The sequence below is a fragment of the Taudactylus pleione genome, unplaced genomic scaffold (assembly GCF_031769625.1).
Source record: "Taudactylus pleione unplaced genomic scaffold, aTauple2 ptg000201l, whole genome shotgun sequence".
Classification (NCBI taxonomy): domain Eukaryota; kingdom Metazoa; phylum Chordata; class Amphibia; order Anura; family Myobatrachidae; genus Taudactylus; species Taudactylus pleione.
Window position 1 is genome coordinate 39720611 of NW_028284603.1, and position 25330 is coordinate 39745940.

The 25330-nt window shown below is 39.0% G+C and overlaps 1 protein-coding gene across 1 annotated transcript in view; it reads right to left on the minus strand.

The window, feature by feature from the left end:
- Window positions 1-25330, minus strand: part of KIZ (kizuna centrosomal protein) — a 158996-nt gene that overhangs the window by 14884 nt on the left and 118782 nt on the right. Inside the window, exon 12 of the mRNA XM_088477334.1 lies at window positions 18677-18773. Coding sequence (XP_088333460.1) covers window positions 18677-18773 — 97 coding nt within the window. The remainder of the gene's footprint in view (window positions 1-18676; window positions 18774-25330) is intronic.

A 25330-nucleotide genomic window follows, 5' to 3' on the forward strand; every position in this document is an offset into this window, starting at 1 on the left:
TTTTTGAACGATTATCATTAAACGATATCATTGAATGATAATCGTTTGAAAAATCGTTCACTTTCTGAGTCAAAAGATGGACGATTATCGTTCATGCGCCTTCACGTTTGTAGTTCAGTCAGACTTGTAAACTCAACGATTTTCATTAAGGGATATGCAAAAATCGTTTGTAGTTCAAAAAAATCGTTCATTACACTTTAAAAAATCTGACATAAAATCATTCATAAAATCGTTGGTAACAAAATCGTTGTGTGCGTATGCAGCTTAATGCAACACAGACTTTGCAGTACCAAAACACTAATCCTAAGTACCTGGGGTATTTCTAAAGAGGAGGGGGCCCGTGTGCAGTCTCAGTCATGGGTCCCCTTCTCTAAGTCTGGAGGCCATCAGCGCACTCAGTGCAGCGCTGCCTGCACCCACTGGTAGACTCTGGGTACTAGGAGTGTGCCCAGAGTCTATAGCGCATGCGTAGGTGACTGGGAAAATGGCCACGGCAGCAATTTTCCCTGTACTGCACATGGCGATGGCAAAATGTTTTTTTACAGCGCTGACCCCGGCGCAGACATGGGACTCCGGAGAGGTAACGACAATATGGGTGCAAGGTATGCGGTGCGGCCCCCTCTCCACAGCACACCCTGCACCCATTATAAATACGCCCCTGCTAAGTACCTAGTAGACTATAAGCAAACTATGATGCAAAATAGAGGAAAAAGTAGAAAAATCAAGGAAAAAGTACAGAATCTAGGGCAGGGATTCCAAACTAGGTCCTCAAGGCACCCCACAAGTCCAGGTTTTAATGATATCCATACTTGTGCATAGATGGTATAATCAAACTGACTGAGGTACTAATTAATTAACATCACCTGTGTTTAAGTATTGATATCCTGAAAACCTGAACTGTTAAGGTGCCCATCCACTAGACGATAAAGTTGAGCGAATGAACGATAACGATCATTCAATCAGTTGCAAAAATGTCTAAAACGACCAGCGATGTGCGCTCCCGCTGGTCGTTTAGACATCTATCATCGTGCAAACATGCTGGTCAACCTGACGAAAATATCAGGTTGAACAAGTTTGCATATGATTGATGAGCCTGCACTGAACGACTGCTCGTTCAGTGCAGGCTCATCACAGACTGACAAATGACTGCACGATTACAATGTCGTAATCGTGCAGTTGTTTTCAAGTCTACTAGTGGACGGGCACCTTTTGGAGTTTGGGAACCACTGATCTAGGATAAAGAGGCCAAAGACCGGTCCGATACGCGTGACCCGCGCCATGCAGCTACGACTTTATACCAATTCCTTTGCTACAAAAATACTAATTCTAAGTACTTGATACACTGTAAGCAAAGAAAGATGCAAAACGAAGTAAAAAGAAGCAAAATTGAGGGAAGAAGTGCACAGCACACATCTGTATTTACAAATATAGAATTCAGCCAGGATATTAGTAACAGACATGCAATACACGGAGCATATTAGTGATCAACATACAATGCAGAGAGCATACTATGGCTACTATACAAAACGCAGTGCATAATCTTGGCTACTGTGAAATGTTTACTTAAGAACAGTGGCCCTGATTCAGAGCCGGACGCTCTGACAGAGCGCTCGCTCTGAATCAGGGCCGTCCCTCTGAATTTAAGAGCGGCCTCCTGGTTGCTCGCATAGCTGTGGGTGACCACCCACAGCTATAGCGAGCAGCCAAAATGATGGTCGCGATGGTCAAGACCATCGCGACCATCGTGCTTGCGACGAGACCCTTGTGGTAGAGCCAAAAGCACTCCCACTGACATCACTAGTGATGTCAGTGGGGCCGGCCCCAGACGGTAGGCGTTCCCATGGGAACGCCTCCGTCTGGGCAGCCACGCCCCCGGCGCGCCCACCAAAGGGGGCGTGCTGTCGTTATTCGGGTCTCGCGCATGCGCACGTCAGAGCCGCCTCCGTCATGCGCACTTGGCCAACATCAACCCGCTTGCGAGCGCTCAGCACTCGCGAGCGGGTCTGAATCAGGCCCAGTGTTTCTTGTCTACTATTGAAACTCTTTTCCCAGTATTAAGTCTATGTGTACTTTCAATCAAATGTGCATTATAATAACCATACAATTGCCACAAGTTATCCCACATTCTAAAAGTGTACAGGGACCACTGTAATTATGAATGTTGCTTGTGATATAGCAACATACTTATTGGTTAAAAGCATAGTAATAAGAGCAATAGCTAAGGTACTGTAGGTAGAATTTCTTACTTGTAATGGCCTTGGAATAAAATAGTCACTAACATTATTTTCAACTGTCTTACACACTATTATTTTATGCATATGCCATATACACTATATTCTTGATAATCTGTCTAGACGTTCTGAATATCAGAATATTTTCATAATGTTATTAGTAAACAAAATTTAATGACGCAGATTATTTTACAATGTATAAAAAAAGCAGAAAACAACATCAGGATAATGTCTAAACACAGCTTTCAGAATTTGTACTAATGATACTGCTTTCCCCAGCTGTGTCCTATGTACAATATTACAACTGCTCTTTACCCATTTGGATTTAATGGATCCTGTATATCAGAACACAGTATCTGCTTTTATTACTTAAAATTCATCTGCAACGTTTGTATGCATTCTGGGTCTGTATGGAAAAAAAACAAGATATTTACAACCTTTGAATAACTTAAGGTTGGGACTAAGCTTGCCTAGAAACATCAGCTACCGTCTGCATTACAAGCCTCATTTCAAAGTCATATCTGAATAATGTTGATCTTTAGTGCACAGTATAGTATTATTATTGCTTTAATAAGACTAGCAAAGCTTTTACAATATGACTCCCCAAATGCATAGCTCCCAACTGTCCAAAATTTGGTGGAACAGTCCAGATTTGAGGTGTCTGTCCCGCCTTTCTCATCGGGACTGTATTGTCAGCAGAGCAATTGGAAAGGTAAGTTCCACTCACTATGCAGAGCTGCGGTGATGTACAACATTAATAGGGAGGGGGGCTACACAGCACGTCAGAAGTGCAAAGCATGCACCTAGCAATGTCTGACCATGCCCCCTTCTCGTGCTCCGGCCGCTACAACTGTGAGTAGGAATGCAAATCCCTAGCTGATTCGCTCACAGATCTGGTTATTCAGCGATCAGGCCAAACAACCAGATAATACCATTTGTGGCCACCTCTCTAAGGGAGCTGATTGGGAGCCGTCAGATATCTGCACGGGGGCAAAAGGCGAGTTTTAGCAAACAGTACATGGGCAGATGCGAATTTGCGCATTTTTGATATGTCTGTCCTATTCTGCTCTCACTTCGGAAGTGGAGGACAGACACCTTAAAAGATTATATATAAGCTACGGCAGAGATATATTATTCTCTGATAAAACATGTTGGAAATCAAAATTAAGCAACACTATGGCAGAGAGGATAGCATTACCGTCTCACAGCACTGAGATAATGGGTTTAATTCCCGACCAAGGCACTATGGGTGTGGGGTTTGTATGTACCCCTGTGTTTACGTGGGATTCATCTGGTTGCTCTGGTTTCCTCTCGCACTCCAAAAACATAATGGTAGGTTAACTGGATTCTAACTAAATTAACTCTGATTAATGACAAATGTTAGCTGCACAGCAACTGCGTAAATTGGGGGTGCTACATAAATAATAAATCCCATTCGTGTTCTGCTCAAACATGATGTATAAGGGATAATGGAATATTTATTAAAGCGCTACATCCACTTTGCAGTACGCACTGATGAATGGATCACTGATAGGTTGTCTGCTAACCTATACTTGTTATTCCGCTATCCAATTCCAATGTAAACTTAACAACTAAGCAATGGCTCTGACTAGCCTGTTGACTAACTATTTTAAAGTAAACCAGAACCCAGACCACCTCAACCAACATTTTTCTTTTTATTAACAATTTTATATTGAGGCATCACAATGCAAAAAGCAATAAGCCCACAGTATCACAAAAAATAATCAGAAACATTCATAGTTACAATTGATGCATAAAAACAACAATAGAAAATGACACATGACTGTATAGAAAAAAACAAGAGCAAATGCAGAAATATATATGGTAGCCCAGGGAGAGTCAATCAACCAACATTTTATATTACCAAATCAAGACGACTTACAATATTGAAACAATTACCTAATAGCCTTCAACAGTACTGTAGTTCTGGAGTCCACAGTGTATGTTACACATTATCCATGTTATAAAATCACTTGCTGTTAAATTAGTCAAACTTTGTTGACCAAATAGATAATTGACTAGAAAAGTTAGAGATAAATTAGGGATCATTTAAAAAAATAAAAAAGTAATGTTGCCTACGAAAGAAACACTCCCTGAATAAGAATTACTAATAATGCAGCATACACTAGTTAGGAGATACTGTGGGAAAAATATATATAATACTGCCATCTAGTGGCCATTTTTATGAGTTGCAAACAGAAATCCTTATGCGCATTCAGAGATATGTGCTTGTAGAATGCTTTGTGGCTTAATAGCGGGATGCAAAAGTGAACTGGATTCTACAAATTTAGACAATGCTCTTGGCTAACCTAAAATAGAGCATTGCTACTATTATGTGGCACCATATAACATAACGATAAAGGAATCAAGGCATTTTTGTGCACTTTAACAAAATAAAGTCATGTTTTGTTACCATTGCAGGGTATTATTCTCCTGTCCTAAAAGCATTGATAAAACCTGTAAATATATGTTGGGTATATCATAGTTTTGAATCATATTTGTGCCTTTTAGATCATGTAATGTAATATCATGAAGATTTATTTTTCAAATGGTGCTAAAGCTTTAATCATAAACTAGCAAAACATTTTCCTTAACCATTAAGAGCTCACCCCATCTACAGATCTATACATGCAGTGACAACTACAAAGCTAAAAACACAAATACACACATCTGTTTTTGATGATCAATTTCTTAATAGCGCTGTAATCACTAGCAAAGCGGCCGTGGGTATTAGGCCTAAAGGTAAAATAACAGTGATCAGAATAATAAATTGTGTGTGATATACAAGACTACAACAAGTATATATAATTATGTAACAAACACACACTTTTACAGATATATATATATATATATATATAATAGATAGATAGATGCATAAATAAATGGATATATACACACATTATTGATAAAGTAGGAGTCATGCCTGTTTATACAACGTTACAATAACTCAGGATCTTGAATGAGAGCGACCTCCTCTGGCTGGTTTCATTATTGCACAGAGAGAAGAATCCCACACACATACAGGTCCTGTTCGCCCAAGCCGCAAGGAAATCAGCCTTAATCCACAGAAGTCACTAAAGAACATCACTTTCAACACTATCCAGCTAAAATTGGTCATACATTTTTTATTTATTGCACAAAAGGATCATTTTGCCTTATACGCTTTCTTTTGAACCCGGGGCAAGTGTTTCACTGTTGGATTTATGTTGTTTCATACAAATGTTTTATGGGAAAGAAACAGAATGCAATTTAATGGTGGAAGGCAGAACAGTGCACACTGAAGAGGAGGAAACCGGCATGTTCTCATGCACAAAGGCGAACAAGTGGTCTTTACTCAGAGAGCAGCGTCCTATTAAGACTCACTTCTGTGCACATTATGCCTTTTATCCCCATTCAACCACAAAATGATTTTGCTATAGGAAATACAATAGTAGAAAAAGATTTACATTGAATGAATCTTTAATAATAAACTGTTGCAGATCTTGCTATGTCCCTTGATTTATAATACAATAAACATCGGATTCTATTAAGTTTCGTCCTCTAGACATTGCTTCGGGGGGGAAAAAAAAAATGAATATGAAAGAACTCGATTCTTCCAGTCTCCAGTACCACAATAGTGAAATGAGCATGTTTAAATGTGCTAAGAGTATCTCTTTGCATCTTTTATACCTTGTGTGTATTAATCTGTAAAGCTTATTAAGGGAGAGTCATTACTATGCAAAGCAGAACCCAATCCCTTTCTCTTGCTTTTCAACAGAGTACAGTGTTTAGCCAATAGGACTGGCCTCCTGCCCCTCATTCGGCATTCATAACATGCAACATTTGTACAATGTATCTCTCAAAGGCTCCTGAATAGAAAGCCCTAACACTCATGTAAACAACTGCAAACCAATTACTTAATGAATCAGACCCACACATAATGAGGTGGCAGACAAAGAGCTATAAATGTATTTTTTTTTTCACCCAATCCTCTGCTTTAAAGTAAAATCCCTCAGCTGTAGTTTGGACTTAACTGGCACATCATAATTATTGTCTCCAGCACATCAGAAGAAGCCATTTTTTTTTTTTTAATTTAGGTCCAGCGGGGTCTTCTTTGATGTCACCCATCAGCTCACTGACAAAACCGAGCAAAGAAGATTTTTTTTTTTTTTTTTAAAAGTACCATAGCAGTAACGGCGCTGTTATGTTTATTTTCAAGTACTGGGTTTTGAGACCACTTGTGAAAGCAATAAAGCACACGGAGTGACTGCCCTAAGTGGAATCTTTAAAAGTAAGCCTAGAAGAATTTCCGTTGCATGTCAATCAGAAATCCGTGAGCACCTGAGTTCCTTCCCGTCTGCACCGAGCTTCTTCTCTCAGTTTCACTAGCTTAATCTCTCCCTCACAAGGCTGATGTCAAGTACGCCTAACCATGTGGCACTACTAAACTTAAAATAAAAACAGACCATTATACCTCAGCTGTTAGGGAAATAAACTTCAATGTTAAAAAGAAGAGCGTTATGAGGCACTGTAAAGAAGAGATGAGCTGTATTACAGAAAATGGAGAGAAGATCAAAATAAACTGTACGGTTAAACAAATACCTACGATACCCATATAGGTCATTAGATTATTATCTACTTATTACAGGTCGAGTCTCCCATATCCAAATATTCCGAAATACAGAATATTTTTGCATGACTGAGATAGTGAAACTTTTGATTTTTGATGGTTCAATGTACACAAACTTTATTAAGGCACAAATTATTAAAAATAAAGTATAAAATGACCAATAGGCTGTGTGTATAAGGTGTATATGAAACATAAATGAATTTCATGTATATACACAAACTTTGTTTGAGCCACAAAATTATTGAAAATATTGTATAAAATTACCTTCAGGCTGTGTATATAAGGTGTATATAATACATTAATGCATTTTGTGTTTCGATTTGGGCCCTATTCCTAAGACATTTCAATATGGTATGTAATTATTCCAAAATACAGAATATTCCGATATCCAAAATACCCCTGGTCACAAGCATTTTGGATATGGGAGACTCAACCTGTACCAGCATTTTTACAGCACGCAAAATAAACTAATGGACTAATGGCAGATGGGAGACTAAGACACAGGCCCGGATTAAGGGCCACATGGACCTGGGGCTGAAAATGTTCAAGGGCCTATACTGAGGAGGGAGGAGCTGCGGTCAGTTCTGTGTGGAAGTGGCCAGAGCCACGTAGGTGTGTACACTCCTACACCATCTGCCCCACTATCTCACTAAATACATACAAATATAAGAACTTCAGACTTCTGTGAGAAAACTATAAATTCAATTCTAATACTTATTATTTATGATTAACTGTATTGCCAGCTAGGCAGCTGGTCATCAAAACACTGTCCTGATGATGGGCCTATTTTTATGAGGAGGCCTTGAGCTGTAGCTCCAGCTGCCCCACTGTTAATCTGGCCCTGCCAAGACAAGGCAGAGATAAAACAAGTTAAAAAGAAAGAAAGTCGACAAAGTATTAGTGAAGAAAAAAATTTACATTTACTGAGTCAACATAAAGATGTTTTAAAACATGAGCAGGAATAAGCACAATAAAGGTTTGGCACCCAGTTACCTGTCACAGTTCATATAATGAGACTCTACGAACCAAATCTAATAGCCTGCAAGTTTCGGCAACTGCCAAGATTTGGCGACTTTGGTTTCACCTTTAAAAAAAATTGCTGCGTTAAAGCTGTAAATTACAGAAATCTCTGCACTTACCGCAACTCACAGGTCATTACATCTGGCCCTTCATCTTTACAGCATTCATTTGTGTATACAATGTTAGAAAATAACCTGACATTTACCAAAATATGCTAATTATAGATTAGGGCACTTTTAACCTTATTTACAAAATATGCCTAATGTACACAAAGTATATGTAAATGTGCCCATCCACTAGCAGACATGAAAACGATTGCACGATTTTGACATTGTAATCGTGCAGTCGTTTGTCAGTCTGTGATGAGCCTGCACTGAAAGAGCAGTCGTTCAGTGCAGGCTCATCAATCATTTCAAACATGCTGAACCTGACATTATTGTCTGGTTGCCCAGCATGTTTGCACGATGATAGAGGTCTAAACGACCAGCGGGCAAGCGCATCGCTGGTCGTTTTAGACATTTTTGTAAACGATTTGCAAACGATTGAACGATCGTTATCGTTCAATCGCTCAAGTTACTAGTGGATGGGCACATTAACCATTATGTGGACTAATCAAACATCCAATTGTGAGACTGAAGTCTAATCTGCCACTAACAAATTCATTAAGTGTGGAGACATGACATTTTTTTATTCTACGTTATCACTAGTCTCTTGCAACTTCATAGGCTATACTGTCATGACTACTGACATCCCACTGGCTGCCTTCAATGTGTTAAGGTAACAAATATACTTAATGATATGATGGAAATGGCACTAATATGTAATAAATTTAATGGCTAACCAACCATTATCATGGTGCATGAATGTATATGTGTGTGTATATATATATATATATATATATATATATATATATATATATATAAATCAAAATTGATTTAAGGTAAATAAAACATACATATAAATTTTGTGGTCATATATTCTGCTTATCTGAAGTCCATTGTTGACCCCAATTGTCAAAAGTATTCACCCCCTTGGCTTTTTACCTTTTTTTGTTACATTACAACCTGTAATTTATTATTTTTTTTTATCTGAATTTTCAGTATAAACACACCTTTTCTGAAAGGCCCCAGAGGCTACAACACCACTAAGTAAGAGGCATCACACCATGAAGACCAAGGAGCTCTCCAAATAAGTCAGGGACAAAGTTGTTGAGAAGTACAATTCTGGGTTGGGTTATAAAAAAATATCCAAATCTTTGATGATCCCCCAGAGCTCAAATCCATCATCATCAAATGGAATGAACATGGTACCACAAGAAACCTGCCAAGAGAGGGCCGCCCACCAAAACTCACAGACCGGGCAAGGAGGGCATTAATCAGAGAGGCAGCAAAGAGACCAAAGGTAACCCTGAAGGACCTGCAGAGTTCCACAGCAGAGACTGGTGTGTCTGTGCATATGACCACAATAAGCCATACACTCCATAGAGCTGGGCTTTATGGAAGAGTGGCCAGAAAAAATACATTACTTAGTGATAAAAATAAGACAACAGGATTTGAGTTTGCCAAAAGGCATGTGGGCGACTCCCCAAATGTATGGAGGAAGGTGCTCTGGTCAGATGAGACTAAAATTTTACTTTTCGGCCACCAAGGAAAACGCTATGTCTGGCGCAAACACAACACATCCCATCACCCCAAGAACACCATCCCCACAGTGAAACATGGTGGTGGCAGCATCATGCTGTGGGGATGTTTTTCAGCAGCAGGGACTTGGAAACTGATTTGAGTCGAGGACAAGATGTATGGTGCTAAATACAGGGATATTCTTGAGCAAAACCTGTTTCAGTCTGCCTGTGATATGAGACTGGGACGGAGGTTCACCTTCCAGCTGGACAATGACCCGAAGCATACTGCTAAAGCAACACTCGAGTGGTTTAAGGGGAAACATGTAAATGTGTTGGAGTGGCCTAGTCAAAGCCCAGATCTCAATCCAATTGAGAATCTGTGGTCAGACTTGAAGATTGCTGTTCACAAGCGGAAACCATCCAACATGAAGGAGCTGGAGCAGTTTTGCCTTGAGGAATGGGCAAAATGTGGCAAGCTCATAGAGACTTATCCAAAGCGACTTGCAGCTGTAATTGCCGCAAAAGGTGGCTCGACAAAGTACTGTCTTTAGGGGGGTGAATGCTTATACGCGCTGAAGTTTTCTGTTATGTTGTCCTAAATGTTGTTTGATTCACAATATATATATATATATATATATATATATATATATATATATATATATATATATAGCACAGCTCCACAGTTGTAGGCATTTTCTGTGAATGAAATGATGCACACCTTCAAACAATCCATTTTAATTCCAGGTTGTGAGGCAACAAAACATGAAAAATGCAAAGGGGGATGAATACTTTTGCAAGGCTATATATGTATATAGCAATCCACAGCCGCACTCACATCACCAGATTCTTCACATTTCCTGGGTTGTCCAGGAGAGTGGGGAGTCCAAATATATAGAAAAAATTAAATTTTTATTCCTCACATAGTATCCAGTCTCAACGTTTCGGTCCAATCCAGACCAACCTGGTGGGATACAGTAATACAACATCCACAGCAGTAAACAGTCAATCCTTCCGGATCCTAAATTATACTGAGCATCACCCCTTAGGCTACTAAATACCCCAATCGATCAGATAAATGGCGCCAAAACACATCACTAATTAGTCTGACAAGCGGGATTTACCACATGTAATCCACAGGTGCAAAAGCGGCATGATCACATCACTACTTTCGGTGTGTGAACCGCATACAAGGAACAGCAGGAACAATGTGGCAGTGCTTCAGACAAGTGGAATGCACACGTCACTGCCGCCGGCCAAGTGCTCGGGCACAAACATCCAAGCATCTTCAGCCAGCGTATAACGACGTCATCAGGACCTGCCCATCTGCCGTAATCATGGCAACCTAGTCACACTTCACATCATATCTCGTTACCATAGCAACCCACCACTATATATTCATAATGGTGCTAGGAACCCAAATTGAACTTTAAAACTACACCAACTGGTCATAATAGGGACAGGTAGTCTAAAGTGAATAAGCGATGTGCAGAGGATAATAAAAGGCAGATAAGTAATGGCGACATTGCACTGATCAGTGCAATGTCGCCATTACTTATCCAGAAGCCTATAACATGAGGATATACCCTCATCAAAATTACATATATTAACGGAGAACTTAAATCATTACAAAAAAAATATAATCACATACCACATAATCTAAATACATATACCCCCCTATCTACCAAAACTTGTAAATGAAAAAAATTTATAAAATCAAAACCACCAACAAATAATTACTACATGAGAGTGTATTGATCAAAAAGCAACCATTAAAATTGAGTTCTAATGCCACCGGTTGATATTATCACCATCAGGATAGTTTCATCGCAAAAAAATATTAAGCGGATTACCTTCATTAAGGCCGTTAAGCGATACAGTGCCGAGGCGGAAGATCCATCTTGCTTCAAGCTTTTTTAATATAAGAGCACGATCACCACCACGTTTTAAAGGTGGTACCCAGTCAATGATACGGCATCTTAAGGAAGTGAGCTGATGCCCCAATAGTAAAAAATTATGGGCCACTGGTTTGTCTGTCATACCACTAAATAGAGTCTGTCGTATTGATGTACGATGATTTGCCATTCTTTCACGGAACTTACAGGTTGTCATCCCCACGTACGACAGTCCACAGGGGCATGTCAATAGGTACACCACATGATCCAACTGGCAGTGTAACTTATATCGTATCAAAATTGGACTGCCATTCTGTGGATGCAGGAAGCTACAGCCTGGAATCATTGAGCGGCAAGTGGTGTAACCTGTGCATTTAATACAGCCTGGTTTCTGCGTCATAAGCCAGGTATGATCACCTGGAGCAGGAGTTCTACTCGGGTGCATTAGTAATTGTTTCAAATTCCTGCCACATCTGTAGGACATCATTGGAGGATCTCTACATGCCAGACCCAGACTCTGATCACTGGCTACAATTGGCCAATGTTTCTTAATCGAATGAGCCACTTGTGAAGAGACCCCATCAAATTGGGTAACAAAAATCATATGTCCTTTGGCTTTATTCGCTTTGATAGCCACTTTCTTGCGTGCTCTGGTGAGGCATCCCTCGATCGTGCTTTGCTTGTAACCTCTAGCGAGGAAGCAATTAAACATCTTGCCCAACTGTATATCAGCCACCAAAGGGTCTGTGTTATTTCTTATGACTCATGAATTGAGAAATTGTCAGGCTGTTCTTCAAACTCGGCGGATGGTTACTTGTCGCATGCAAGATGATGTTTTCCGATCTGTATCCTTCCTGTAAAGTGTGGTACTCAGACTGTCACCTATATGATTAACGGTGACATCCAGGAAATTAACAGTATCATGGTTGCATTAGCCAGTCAGGCGTACCGTACTGTCTAGGTGGTTTAACTCATTCAACATAGAATTAAAACCATCCTCGGTGCCCCTCCAAATAAAAAAAATATCATCAATAAATCTATTGAAATAAATAATCCTATCACCAAACTTAGGCAAAATATATTTTGTCTCATATACATGCATGAAGATGGTGGCATACATCGGGGCCACATTCGAGCCCATGGCGTTTCCCAACAGTTGTATATAATATGCATCTTCATACATGAAATGATTGTATACCAAAATGAGTTCAAGAAGCCCCAAAATGAACTCAATAGACAACCCAAGTGTGCCCCTTTCTGTTAATAAGGACCTCACTGCCAAAAGTCCCTCCACATGGGGAATGACAGTGCACAAAGAGGACACATCGAGTGTGGCCAACAAGTCGCCATCCTGTAGATTGGTTAATTATGCAATTTTATCCAAAAAGTCACCCGTGTCCCTTACACAATTTGGCACCAAAGGAAGAAGATCCTGAAGGAAGTTATCCACAAAAACAGCCAACGGCTGCAATAAGGAACCCCTGGTAGAGATAATGGGCCTGCCAGGGTTCCACCAAAGTTTTGTGGACCTTAGGGACGGTGTATATCACTGGACAAACCGGATGTTCTACACTTAGATATGCAACAATATCATCAGTGAGCCACCCACAACTTGTGGCCCTGTCAATAACCACAACAATGATTCCCTTAATTCTAGGCATGGGGTTGCCATCACATCTTGAATAGGTATTCTGGTCCGATAGTTGGCGTCTTATCTCACAATCATAGGACCTGATTCAGACCCGCTCGCTAAGGGGCGATCGCTCACTCTGAGCGATTTTCCCCCATCTGCGCATGCGTATAATTCGCAGTGCGCGTGCGCAAGCCATTCATTGCGATCTGCTTTTGGTAGCTCGTAAGCCATTATCAGGTCACTGCTTGGAGTGACAGATGGTGCCGTTTGTGGGTGGTAAAAGGGGAAGGTGCATGTGTACAGGGGAGTGGTGTTGCGAACGCAGGCGTATCTACCCGCCAAAACGACGTTTAAAAGGCGTGCATAATTAGCAAAGTAGCATCATTGTACACGTCACCTGCATGTATTTCAGCCCGCACTGATCGCTGTGCTTACGGCAGGTTAAGGCAACCCCAAGGGCTGAGAGCAGCTCTGATGGCTCACGATGGTCCCGATTAATCACACATTTCCCGAAGATGACGTGTGTTGAGAATGGCAAGGGGGCATCTTCAGACACTTGCGAGCGCACTTTGCCGTAGCTCGCTAAAACACAGTGGGCATCCTTATGCGATGCAGTGCGAGAGCTTAATTTACATATCCGGCCCCTTTCTGCAAGCAAGCGATCGCATCTTGCGGGCGGGTCTGAATCAAGCCCATAATCCTCAGAGTTCTGCAGAACTACCGCCCCGCCCTTGTCTGCTGGGCGTATGACTATCGAGCGGTTGTTCGGCAATGATTTCAAAGCTTGCCATAACTCTGGCCTCAAATTACTACCCGTCTTTTTTACTTCAAGTGAATTAGTGTCCTGATGAGTCATCCGTAAGAAGGTGCATATACTGGCATTTGATGACTGAGGATCAAACAAACTGGGTTTACGCAAGGTCGGAATAGTACCTTCGCTCAGTGCCTGATCCTTATGTAATACACCAAAATGTTCCTTCAGTCTTAATTTTCGACCACACTTGAATTTATCTACAGCTAGATTGAAATTATCATGTCTAAAAGCTGGCACAAATGGCATCCTTAAGGATAATAGGGCTGATTCGTGGACAATTGGTAATCTGACAGATAAAATATTGCATTCAACTCCTCGTGCGTCTGCCTCTTCTCCTTGTGCCCCCCTTGCCTCGGATGGGGCCTGTATGACCTCCTACGGTGGCGCCAAGTTGTGCTCTTGGGGCTGTAGCTAAAAAATAACTTGGTGGGAGAGAGGTGGAGACATCAGAGTCAGACGCAGAGTGTGAAGATGCAGATTCCAATTGTTCAGTACCCCTAGAGCGTGTTGCTCTGGAAAACCTCTGTCTTCGTCCTTTGGACGGTTCACCCAGTCGCCATCGATACACCTGGTGCGTGAGATAATCATTGGTAACAGTCTGCTATATTTTCCTTTTAAATGAAATTAATTCCTCTTTAAAAGCTTCTACTTGTAATTGTAATTTATCACATCAATTGTCCGTTCGATCCGATCTTAAGTTGCCCACACACATACCGATATACTTACGATCCGACGATGTGTCCGATTTCCCTTGAAATTCTCCCCGGCAGCTCAGCACACGATATGCTGTCCAATCTTCATACGATCTCCTGCAGCCAGACTTTTTTATAGTGCATTGTGTCCTAGGTTGTCAGATCTGCTGTACTGCACGGCAGATCTGAAGATGCGATGTGCGACCTGCAGGAGCGCGCATCGCATCGTGATCGTGAGTGGCGACTCACGATTTGGGCATTTTTTACCCAATCTGTCGTTCCAATGTTATGGAATCGGCCAGATCGGGAAAAAAATCGCTGTGTGTGTGGGCAGTTCCAACCCGACCTCTTCAACCACTAATAAGATCAAATCGAGCGTACACTTGTTTAATATACACATACACACACACATATTTATATATATATATATATATATATATATATATTACACACACACACACATTCATTCTGATGAAAATCGTTTGATTGAAATGGCTGTTGAGCTGACCATTGTGATGTACTATGCACAATAAATGTAAAATTTTCTTCTACACAACTGGACTATGCATGTTGATCCTATCCTATCTAAGAAATTAAGATAGTGACTATAGATACACACAAATTTTTTATATACATAAACTTCCTCATTCAGAGCGATCTGTAGCTTGATCTAACAACCAGAGTGTTTCGAAACTTGGTAGGGAGACTAATTAGGACATGGAAAACAGGATTCCACAGAAAAAAAAGTTTAGTGCAAAAAGTCACCGGGGAATATGGCACTGTACCATGTGAAAACAGCTCGAAATGAATAACAAAGCTAAACTGTTATTAATGATTACGTTTATTATGTCACACTAATGATAACACAGCAATAAAACATTAGTTTGTACATTTTCATACTGTTTTCACATTGTACAGCATCATATTCCGAGTAATGGCGACTTTTTGCACTAAAATGCTATATTTTTTCGCAGAATCCTGCTTCCCTTATCATTATTAGTCTACTACTGTATCTACTAAGTTTTTAATTTGAATAAAGAATACACAAAATAGCATAATATATCTAAACTATGCACAAGAATATAGTCAACTTTGCAAAAGTTCAAGACCACGACGCATAAAATGATGATCAATGCCTTATTAATAAATTGTTGCTTATATTTCCTGCAATTACATGTCTCCCAATCATCGTTTTCAATGACTACTGCAGGATTTTCTTTTGATCCAGCTGGTACATGAGACTCATTGAATCTGGTAAGTGGACTCTCCCTAATGGTGTCGTTGTTTATGACTGCGCATAATTTATGTGGATCAGCAAAAGAAAAAGGAAAAAAGCGATTTAAAATAAAGGAAGCTCTATAGTCAATGTTTGAGGCTAGTTCATGGAAATAATTGCAGCAGATAAATATATCACTGTATTCAATAGAGGATTGCTGTGACTACAGATCAAAATTTGATGCGTCTTGATGAGTGTCTATGACTTCTATATTGTACTGTTGCCATCTCATTTTATCTGGAAAGTCCATTAATTAAGTGGCAAAGATCAGTAATAATTAATGTAGTGTTCTGGATCTGTCAGCATTACAATACTCACTTAATAGAAATATTTCTGAGTACACTGTCTTCAAGTAGCAGTACTTAGCTGTGTTATATAAATGCAGTATGTGTTTTTTTTGTTTCACTGTAAATAAAGTATAAAAAAAATAAATAAATCAGTAACAGACTTTCCAGGGCACCAAAAAAAACCTGCTACATATTTTTTAATTTAATTTTTCCGTAATCAGGACTAAATTGAAAATGAAACGTATTGACAAATGCATATTATACATGTACCAATTCTTGATGTTTATGTGAAAACCGAGTGCAGTCACCACTATTTCAACTACTGTTGGCAGAAAAGAGAACTCTGAATTATGACGCTATTCAGTAGACCCTATGGCAAATTTAAAGACAGGCATCTAAATATATTTGTAAACATTTTTTGATAGATATTTAAGTCTTATTATTTACTTTATTACAAATGTTGACACACATTATATAAATATTCTAGTTCTTGATTAACATTTAATGTTTTGTTTAATCTGTAACCCAGGAATATGATACTCAAATTGGAAAATAATTAATGTCTGAATCAGCATTGAGACCCATGACTTCTTATTAGTAAGGTACTTCCTTTTAGTTCATTTACAGCAGTCTACAAAACATTATTGTTAAAAAGAACTTAGTATGCTTTTATAGTTACTTAAAAAAAAAAAATGAATAATCGTTTTATTAGTTAATAGGTTTACAAAGATATGATCTTAAAAATAAAATCTATAGTTTATAGAACCCCATTCCAAATGTGTTGACACTGTTGTCTATAAAAATGTATATAATTAGTTTATTGTAATTTAAAAGGGGCTCTTTCTTTTTTAAAGCAAAGCCCACATGATTCTGCCTTGAAACAAAAAGAAGATATTCTACTGCAACAAAATCTGTTATTTAGTCAAATCGGACATTACATTTCCCCTCTAGTCTGCGCTTAGATGGTTTATGTTAATTAGACAAGTAAATTAAATCCATAATTTATATTAAAAATGCTCAGAAATAAAATAAAATCTGATATATTTAAAATATATTTTTAAAGAAATTTGGAAATTATGAGTTTAATATATAAAGTGCTGATAATGATATCATTTATTTATTTATAACCAGTTATTTATATAGTGCACACATATTCCGCAGTGCTTTACAGAGAATATTTCTCTATTCACATCAGACCCTGCCCCAGTGGAGCTTACAATCTATATTCCCTAGCACATACAGACACACACACTAGGGTTAATTTTTGTTGGGACCCAATTAACCTACCAGTATATTTTTGGAGTGTGGGAGGAAACCAGAGCACCCGGAGGAAACCCACGCAAGCACAGGGAGAATATACAAACTCTAAACAGTTAGGACCATAGTGGGAATTGAACCCACAACCTTGGTGCTGTGTGGCAGTAATGCTAACCATTACACCGTCTGTGCTGCCCATTTGATCAAAGTGTTGGCTTTTGGAAGTTAAAAAACAAAAACATTTTGTTATTGCACTTGTGTGGCAGACAGAAAGACAGAGCGAGAGAGAGAAACATATACTTAGAGAGACAGAAACACAGAAAAACAGTGAGAGACACAGAGATACAGAGAGAGAGGCACAGAGAGACAGGCAGATAAACAGATATGAGTCTGACAGACACATACGAGAGGCAGATAAACAGATATGAGTCTGACAGACACATACGAGTCTGACAGATAGATCAATAGATGGATATAAAAGCAATAAATTGAAATGGGACAGACAGACAAATGGGAAACAAATGGATAGAGACTGTTAGACAGATATAAGAAAGATAGCAATGCAATAGACAGACCTCTGTATAAAGGACATAGATAATTATATAAATTAACAGTTCCTATATGTTCAAAACTAGAATAGCTCAATATAACAAAAATTGCATATGTCATGTATCCAGGTACATAAGTAAATACAGTATATAGCCCTATGTCAATATTACATACAGATTTATTGATACCGGTCTCGTTTTGTTGTTTGATAGCTGTATTTCTAAATCTCCTCAAATTCAATTTATTACTTAGTACAACTTATATAATTGCCTAAGGTGTTTACTTTGTTACCATTTACTTTTACACAACTTCCAAATATTAAACACATAGAAGTTGGGTTTAATTTAATAAATTAACAACAGCTACAAACAGAGATTGCTAAATTGGACGCAATGTGTTTTAGAAGACACTAAATGTGCATTGAATGGAGCATAGTTTACATTCTATCAATATTAACAAGAAGGAATACGCCACTTTATTTCTTCAAGACTCTTGCTGCGTTATGTCAGCTCTCTGCCTGACAACTGCCATTGTCTGGTCTCTAAATAGCCCTACGGCGAGCAGCTGTACACGCTAATTTGAGGTTCACTGGGATGTCAATTGAGCCTTAAAATGAGAAGACAACAGCTGCACAACAATACCTGGGCTTTGTGAAAAAATGAAGCAAAAGCATTCAAAAGGTAATCAGATACGTTCGATTTCTTTTCTCAAGTAGCAACTAAAACAATATTAAATTATAGATCACTCATATTTTATTGTAATTGTCTGTTTTACCGGTGCACAGGACTTGGCTCGTTCGATGAAAAGGTATCTTCAGTACTTAGATTGGGCCCCATTTTTCTTCTGAAATTAGCGTCACCAGATGTCAACCCTGTAATAAAACCACAAATAATATTGCATAATTAACTACAGAGAGATCTAGCTATTCAATAAAGTTACATAAATAACAAGAAAATTAATGGCAATATTAGTTTTAGTCATTAGCCGTAGCAAATTGTAAACAAAGACAACTTTGGCATCCCATGCTGCGATCAATTTTATCATGACACAAATAGAATTGTTCTTAAATGTAAATTATTGCACTGAAATACATGTGTAGAAATATTATTTTTTTTGTATCTTTAAAAAATTTAATGATTTGTCTAGATCAGTGGCCATCAATAACTTTCCACATGGGTAACCCCTGGCAGCCCATATGTAATGAATATAATTGCTATCAAATAAACATTTAAAAAAAATGACAAGAATACAATGAATTGTACACATATATTTCTAACATAAAAAAAATTAATTCAATTGTCTTTATTTACCACAACTTAATGTATGTAAGCAACCACTTTTTTTAATGAATTCAACAGAATGAGATGTCTGAGAGCAAATTTTGTAAACAAATGTTTATAGTTGGCATCATTAATAAAAAAAATACTAAATATACATATTATTACATATATCACTCAAGGCTTCTGAAGGTTCAATTTTCACATTCTCTAGATGTGAGTAATACAATAATTTTCAGGAAGGCACCACGGCTGCTGTTTATTGGAACTGGTGCCAGATCTTTGGATGCTTGAAACATTTCTTGTTGAGCTTGAAATTGGATCAAACTAGATCCTAAAGTTTGCTATTTCTGCACAAAAAAACACACTAGGTTTACTGCATACTCTCTATCCATCTATCTTCTTCTCTCCTGTACTGCCCCTCTATTCTGAAACTCACACCCTTATTCTGTGAGACTTTCAGGCAGCCTACACACTATCAAATGAGCCCTCAAAACTCACTTCTTCATACAAGCCTACCTGCCCTCATAACCTACTCAATTCCTCTGACCACCAACTTACTCTCTATTCCAATTGACCCTCCATGTTACACGCATCCCTCTAAAGATTGTAAGCCCTTATGGGCAGGGTCCTCTTCCTTAATTCTCTCCTCCTAACACTGTCCCGGTCATCAGTGTGGCTTTATTCCCATCTCAATTTTTCCCACCAGTGACTCTGATCCTGTCTTTCCACCCACTTAGTGAGTAGAGGCTTATGGTTTGCTCCCTACTCCCCATGTGCAACCCATCATTGCTTGCATCAGAAAGCCAAAGTAAGTTTCTCTAATGCTGAGTACACACTATGAGATATGTTGTCTGTGCAGCCGTCAAACAAAATATCGCATAGTGCATCTGTGGGTGTGTACAGAAGATATGTCTGTGAATAATGTTGTTCACAAACATAAAAGGTCGGTCCTGCAGCACAGCCGATGCATCTTGCAGATATATATAGGTGGGTGTGGATTAACAGAGAGACACAGAGGCGTTTCTAGAAAGGAGGGGGCCTGTGTGCAGTCTCCGACACGGGCCCGCTCCTCTCTGGCACTGAGCTGGAGTTATAGACTCTGTATGCGCAGGTCATTGGGAAAATGGCCACGGCGGCCATTTTCCCTGTACTGCGCATGCGCAAATTAATTTTTTCAGTTGTTTTTACAGAGCCGGACCCCATGATGACGTGGGACTACGAAGAGGTAAGTAATACTATGGGTGCAGGGTGTGCGGTGCGGTGCCCCCCTGGACCCAGGGGCCCGTGTGCCCCGCACACCCTACACTGATTATAGATATGCCCGTGGATAGACAGTTAAAAGGTCAACAGTGTCTAGATAGACACCACAGGATGACAGAGAAAAAAAGGTAGACACACTAAAGGTCGACATGTACAAATGGTCAACATGGTCATATGTCCACACAAAATACGGTTTTCATGTTTTTTTTTCCTAGCCCTAATCTTCACTTTAGCCCTCCCCTTAGTGCCTAACCCTAACCTTCCCTCCTGGTACCTAACCCTAACCATCAGGGTAGGTGCCTAACCCTACCTGTCGGGGGATGAGTGCTTAACCCTAAAAAATTAATGTGTCGACCTTTTGACCATGTCGACCTACTCACTGTCTAACATCTGGTGTCTATCTAGACACTGTTGACCTTTTTACTGTCTATCTATAGTCCGGAACCCATATATAGCTACATCTGCCTGTGTGTACGGGCGAATCACCCATACACTGGTCGCGGGAACCGCTGACACTGATATCACAATTGGACGGGCAATTAAATTAAATGCCCGCCCAATTGTGATGACTGGCCAGACATACAGTATTGAGTGGCCAATTGGTAAATGTGCATGGCTTACCAAAACGGCCAGCCGTTCGGCCACAGGGTCGCTTAAGTGTGTACCCAGCTTAACCTAGGTCCTAGTCTCCCCAGCCCTTAACTGTTTAAGTTTTGTATCATTGTATTTACAGTTAAACTATGTAATATTTATGTAATGGATTTCTGATCACTGTGGGGCGCTGCTAACACTTTGTAGAGCCCTATAAATAAAAGATAATAGTACTTATTAATATGCATTTCTGTATTAACAATTACTTATATAGGGCCAACATATTGTGTTGCGCTTTATAATTGGGCATCATTATGTCTCTCTCTACACATCCCAAAGTTGCTCTACTGGATTAATAACCAGTGACTGTACATGCACCTGGAGCACACTGAATTCATTGTCATGTTTGTGTAACTAGCTTTAGATGACATGCATTATCCTGCTGAAAGTAGCGTTCTGAAGATGGTAGGGTATGGCCATGATCAGCAACATTACTCAGGTAGGCTAGGACATTGAAACAATGCTCAATAGGAATTAAGGAGCCTAAAGTGTGTCAAAACACATTAATTACACCACCTGCTTAATCCATTGAAACAAGACAGGGTGTATCCATGAATTAAAGTGGTTTGCAACAAATGTTGACCCTATCTGCATGCTGCAGCAGAAACAGACATTTTTTAGACCTGGTAATATTTTCCACACTTCAAATGTCCAGTGTTGGTGAGCTCAGTAGCCTATTTCCCTGTCATTAACTGACAGGAGTGACAACCAGTGTGGTCTTCTGCTGCTGTGGTCCATCCATTTCAAGGTTTGATGAACTGAGTATTCAGATCTCGTCTGCATACCACTGTTGTAACACATGGTCATTTGCGCTATTGAGGCCTTAATCTAAGCTTGAACTAGTCTGGATATTTTTTATGACCTCTCTCACTAAGGTGAATTTGTCCACAGAATTGCAGCTCACTGGATTCTCTTGTTCTGTGCACCTTTCTGTGTAAACTCTGTTGTGCGTGGAAATCCCAGCAGACAACAGTTTCTCAGATAATCACACTTCCTGGTCAGACGCCAACGATCATTATATGACATTTCTTAACACATTATTGTGGTCTAAACAATAACAACTTCTTGTCCATGTCTGCATGCATGTATGCATTGAGTAGCTGCAACATCATTGGCTGATTAAATATTTACATAAACGAGCAGGTGTATCTAATGAAGTGACCACTGAGTATGTCTATATATATATATATATATATATATATATATATATATATATATACAATTTAATTGGATCATTCATAGAGAGGTGAACCTTGAACCTTAGCCTCTTCCTTTCCACACTATGTTGATTACAGGGTGGTCATCAGGCTAAACCTTGTCAATTGTCAATTATAGATTGTAAGCTTGCAAGCAGGGCCCTCTTACCTCTATGTCTGTCTGTTATTACCCTGTTTTGTTCTATCAATGTTTCCAATTGTAAAGCGCAACGGAATATGCTGCGCTATATAAGAAACTGTTAATAAATAAATAAATAATTACAGTTTACTACAGCATCCTTGCAGTGGATGGAACTCCTCACCTTGAATAGTGGGTTTATTTAGAAAGTCCTAATAAGGGATATATATTATTCACTTAAGATGAAAATAAGTGTGTTCTAAAAAGAAAAAATATTAATAAAGTTTGTGAATGATCTTTTCTGCATACTTTATGGTTTCCAGAAAAAGTAACTACTCCTGGAGAACCCATTCTGCTCTTCTGGAACTGTAAGAAAATTGGACTTCCCTACACAGGTGTCAGCTGCCACACATGCTAAGTGAGGGCCACTGGGGCCACTGGACCAGCATCACCAAAGCTACCATATGGGCTGCTCAAAGGTTGCTGAATCACTGGCTTCAGCCCTTACCAATTCCTATGTAGACTCGAAGAAGAAAAAATGTGTTTAATAATGAATGATATTAAGCTTGTGTTACTGTCTCTCAGTGTGCACAGCCATCTGAAATCTTCTGCTGGAAACACACGACTTACTAGCTTAAGGAACACTTGCTTAACAGATCACAGGAACAAAGACTGGTTGTGTTGGGTTACATACATTCCATGATACTGCTGGAGAGCTAGGAGTCTTTGGTTTTAAAAAATGTCAAATCATTAACATCAGGGGATCAAAATATCTTGGTACGTAATGTAAATGTGTAATGAATATTAAAAGTATATAGGTTATAATACAATTGCTGGACAGAATGTTAAAATATTGAAATGTACAGTATACGTTCAGAATGTTGGCAATGACACAATGTCAATATAATATAATGACTACATTGTGAACATTAACAGGCACAATATCGAGACCCGATTTTTGCCCATTTTAGAATTAGGGTTCAGGTTTAGTTAAAACCCCTAAGGGAAACCACATTGTCTACATGTCAAGTGTCAACATTTGATATGTTGACCTCCCATATATGTCAACATTCTGAATGTCGGTATCCAGACCATATTGACATTCTGAACTTTCACTTTTTATACCACACCCGAAATGTTGTAGCTAACAACAGTGTCCTTCGACAGTCTTACAATAAGGGCTACTGACCCTAGAGAACAATAGCTGATAAACATAGTAAAATGTGCCCTGTAAAATACCCGGGCCTCAGATTAAAGTTGGACCTCAAGCTTGTTGGTCTGGTTTTTATTGGGGAAAATTTTTTTTCCAAAAGAACTGAGCCTTAAATGGTAAAATATTAAAATAGATAAACATTAAGTTATTCACAAGTGGATTTCCTAATTCAGAGGTTCCCAAACGCGGCCCTCAATGCTCCCCAACAGTTCAGGTTTTAGAGATATCCATGATTGAGCACAGGTAACTTAATTAGTACCTCAGTCAATTTGATATAACCACCTGTGCTCAGCCATGGATATCTCTAAAACTTGAATTGTTGGGGAACCTCTGCACTAACTATTAAACCATGTGCCACAGAGGCATTTCTCACCCCTGTACTGTGCCTATTTTGGCACTTTTAGAGTTGGTCACATTCAAACATCAAGATTAGTCATTAGTTTATGCAGTATTCAAACAAAATATACCTTTTTTTCAGAAGAGAGTTTAAATTTTCCGAATTTACTATTCATTTTCTTATACATCCTACACCCAAAAAAAGTGATTTTTTTTGTTCTATTAATCAAATTGATAATAAAAGTGTGTAACCTTGTATTCATAACAACCCCTAAGAAATACTTTGTGGTTCATTAATCCACCAATGCAAAACAGCAGAAATCAGGATTCTTCACATAGGTTTTCGTAAAAAAAAAAAAAAAATTACATTTGAAAGCAATAATGAATTTTTTAAAAATTTACATAAACTTCTTTTTAGATGAAATGCATAAAATGTGAAGGGATACCATTCTGAAAACTAGACAACCTATCACTTCATACAGGCACACACAGGAGCCCAGTACAGCACATTTTGATGTGTGCTGGGCTGTTGTTGGTCCAGGGAGGCAGTCACTTTCTCTGCTTGCATAAACTGCAGGGGGAGGGAAGCGATCGCACTGACTGCCCCCCCTCAGATCTGGCCTGGGCTGAGGGAAGCGCAGCACTGTGCATGTTGTCACATAGTGTTTTTTAAAAAAAATTTGTAGGGCACATGGCTACTCCATTTTTAAAACCCTCCTGGAGTTGTCAGAGCACACTAGCAGCCTGTAATTAAGTGGTTCATTTTTTATTTTTTTACATTTAGCTCATCCTAAATATTGAAAGCCTAATATTTTGTTAACATAACTTTGGTGGAAGCCTCCAATATTCAGCATAACCAAATTAACAAACCACTCAATTAAGAAGTTTCAGAGTCAACATTGATTATTATAATAAGCAAATACTCTGAGGATAAGGGACAGAGTGCAGGAGTATTTTGGTTATACCCAACAACTGTAGACAGAAGGTGTCAAGAATGACATCAACGCCAGTGAAATTAATAGGAACACTAAATTTAATGGGAAAACTCCAACATCGTTAAATGTGGATGGTGATTTTTTTTTTTACTTCAATGTAAAGGTCTATAAATCACTGTTGCATAGGTTAGATAGTTAGAACTATGATTTTTTTTTTTTTTACAATTATTTATAGCAATTTTTAAATAAGTGAAAAATAGGTTTTAAACTGACAGATCCACGCTAAGACTATTTTTCAGAAATACATCTATTGGTGAGGTTGGGAGTAGTAGTGATGATAAGGTGCCTAGCCCTGGCGACAAGAAGCGAGAACAACCTAAATGCTGGGACTGCTAGTGAGCCAAGTGTCTGATATAGC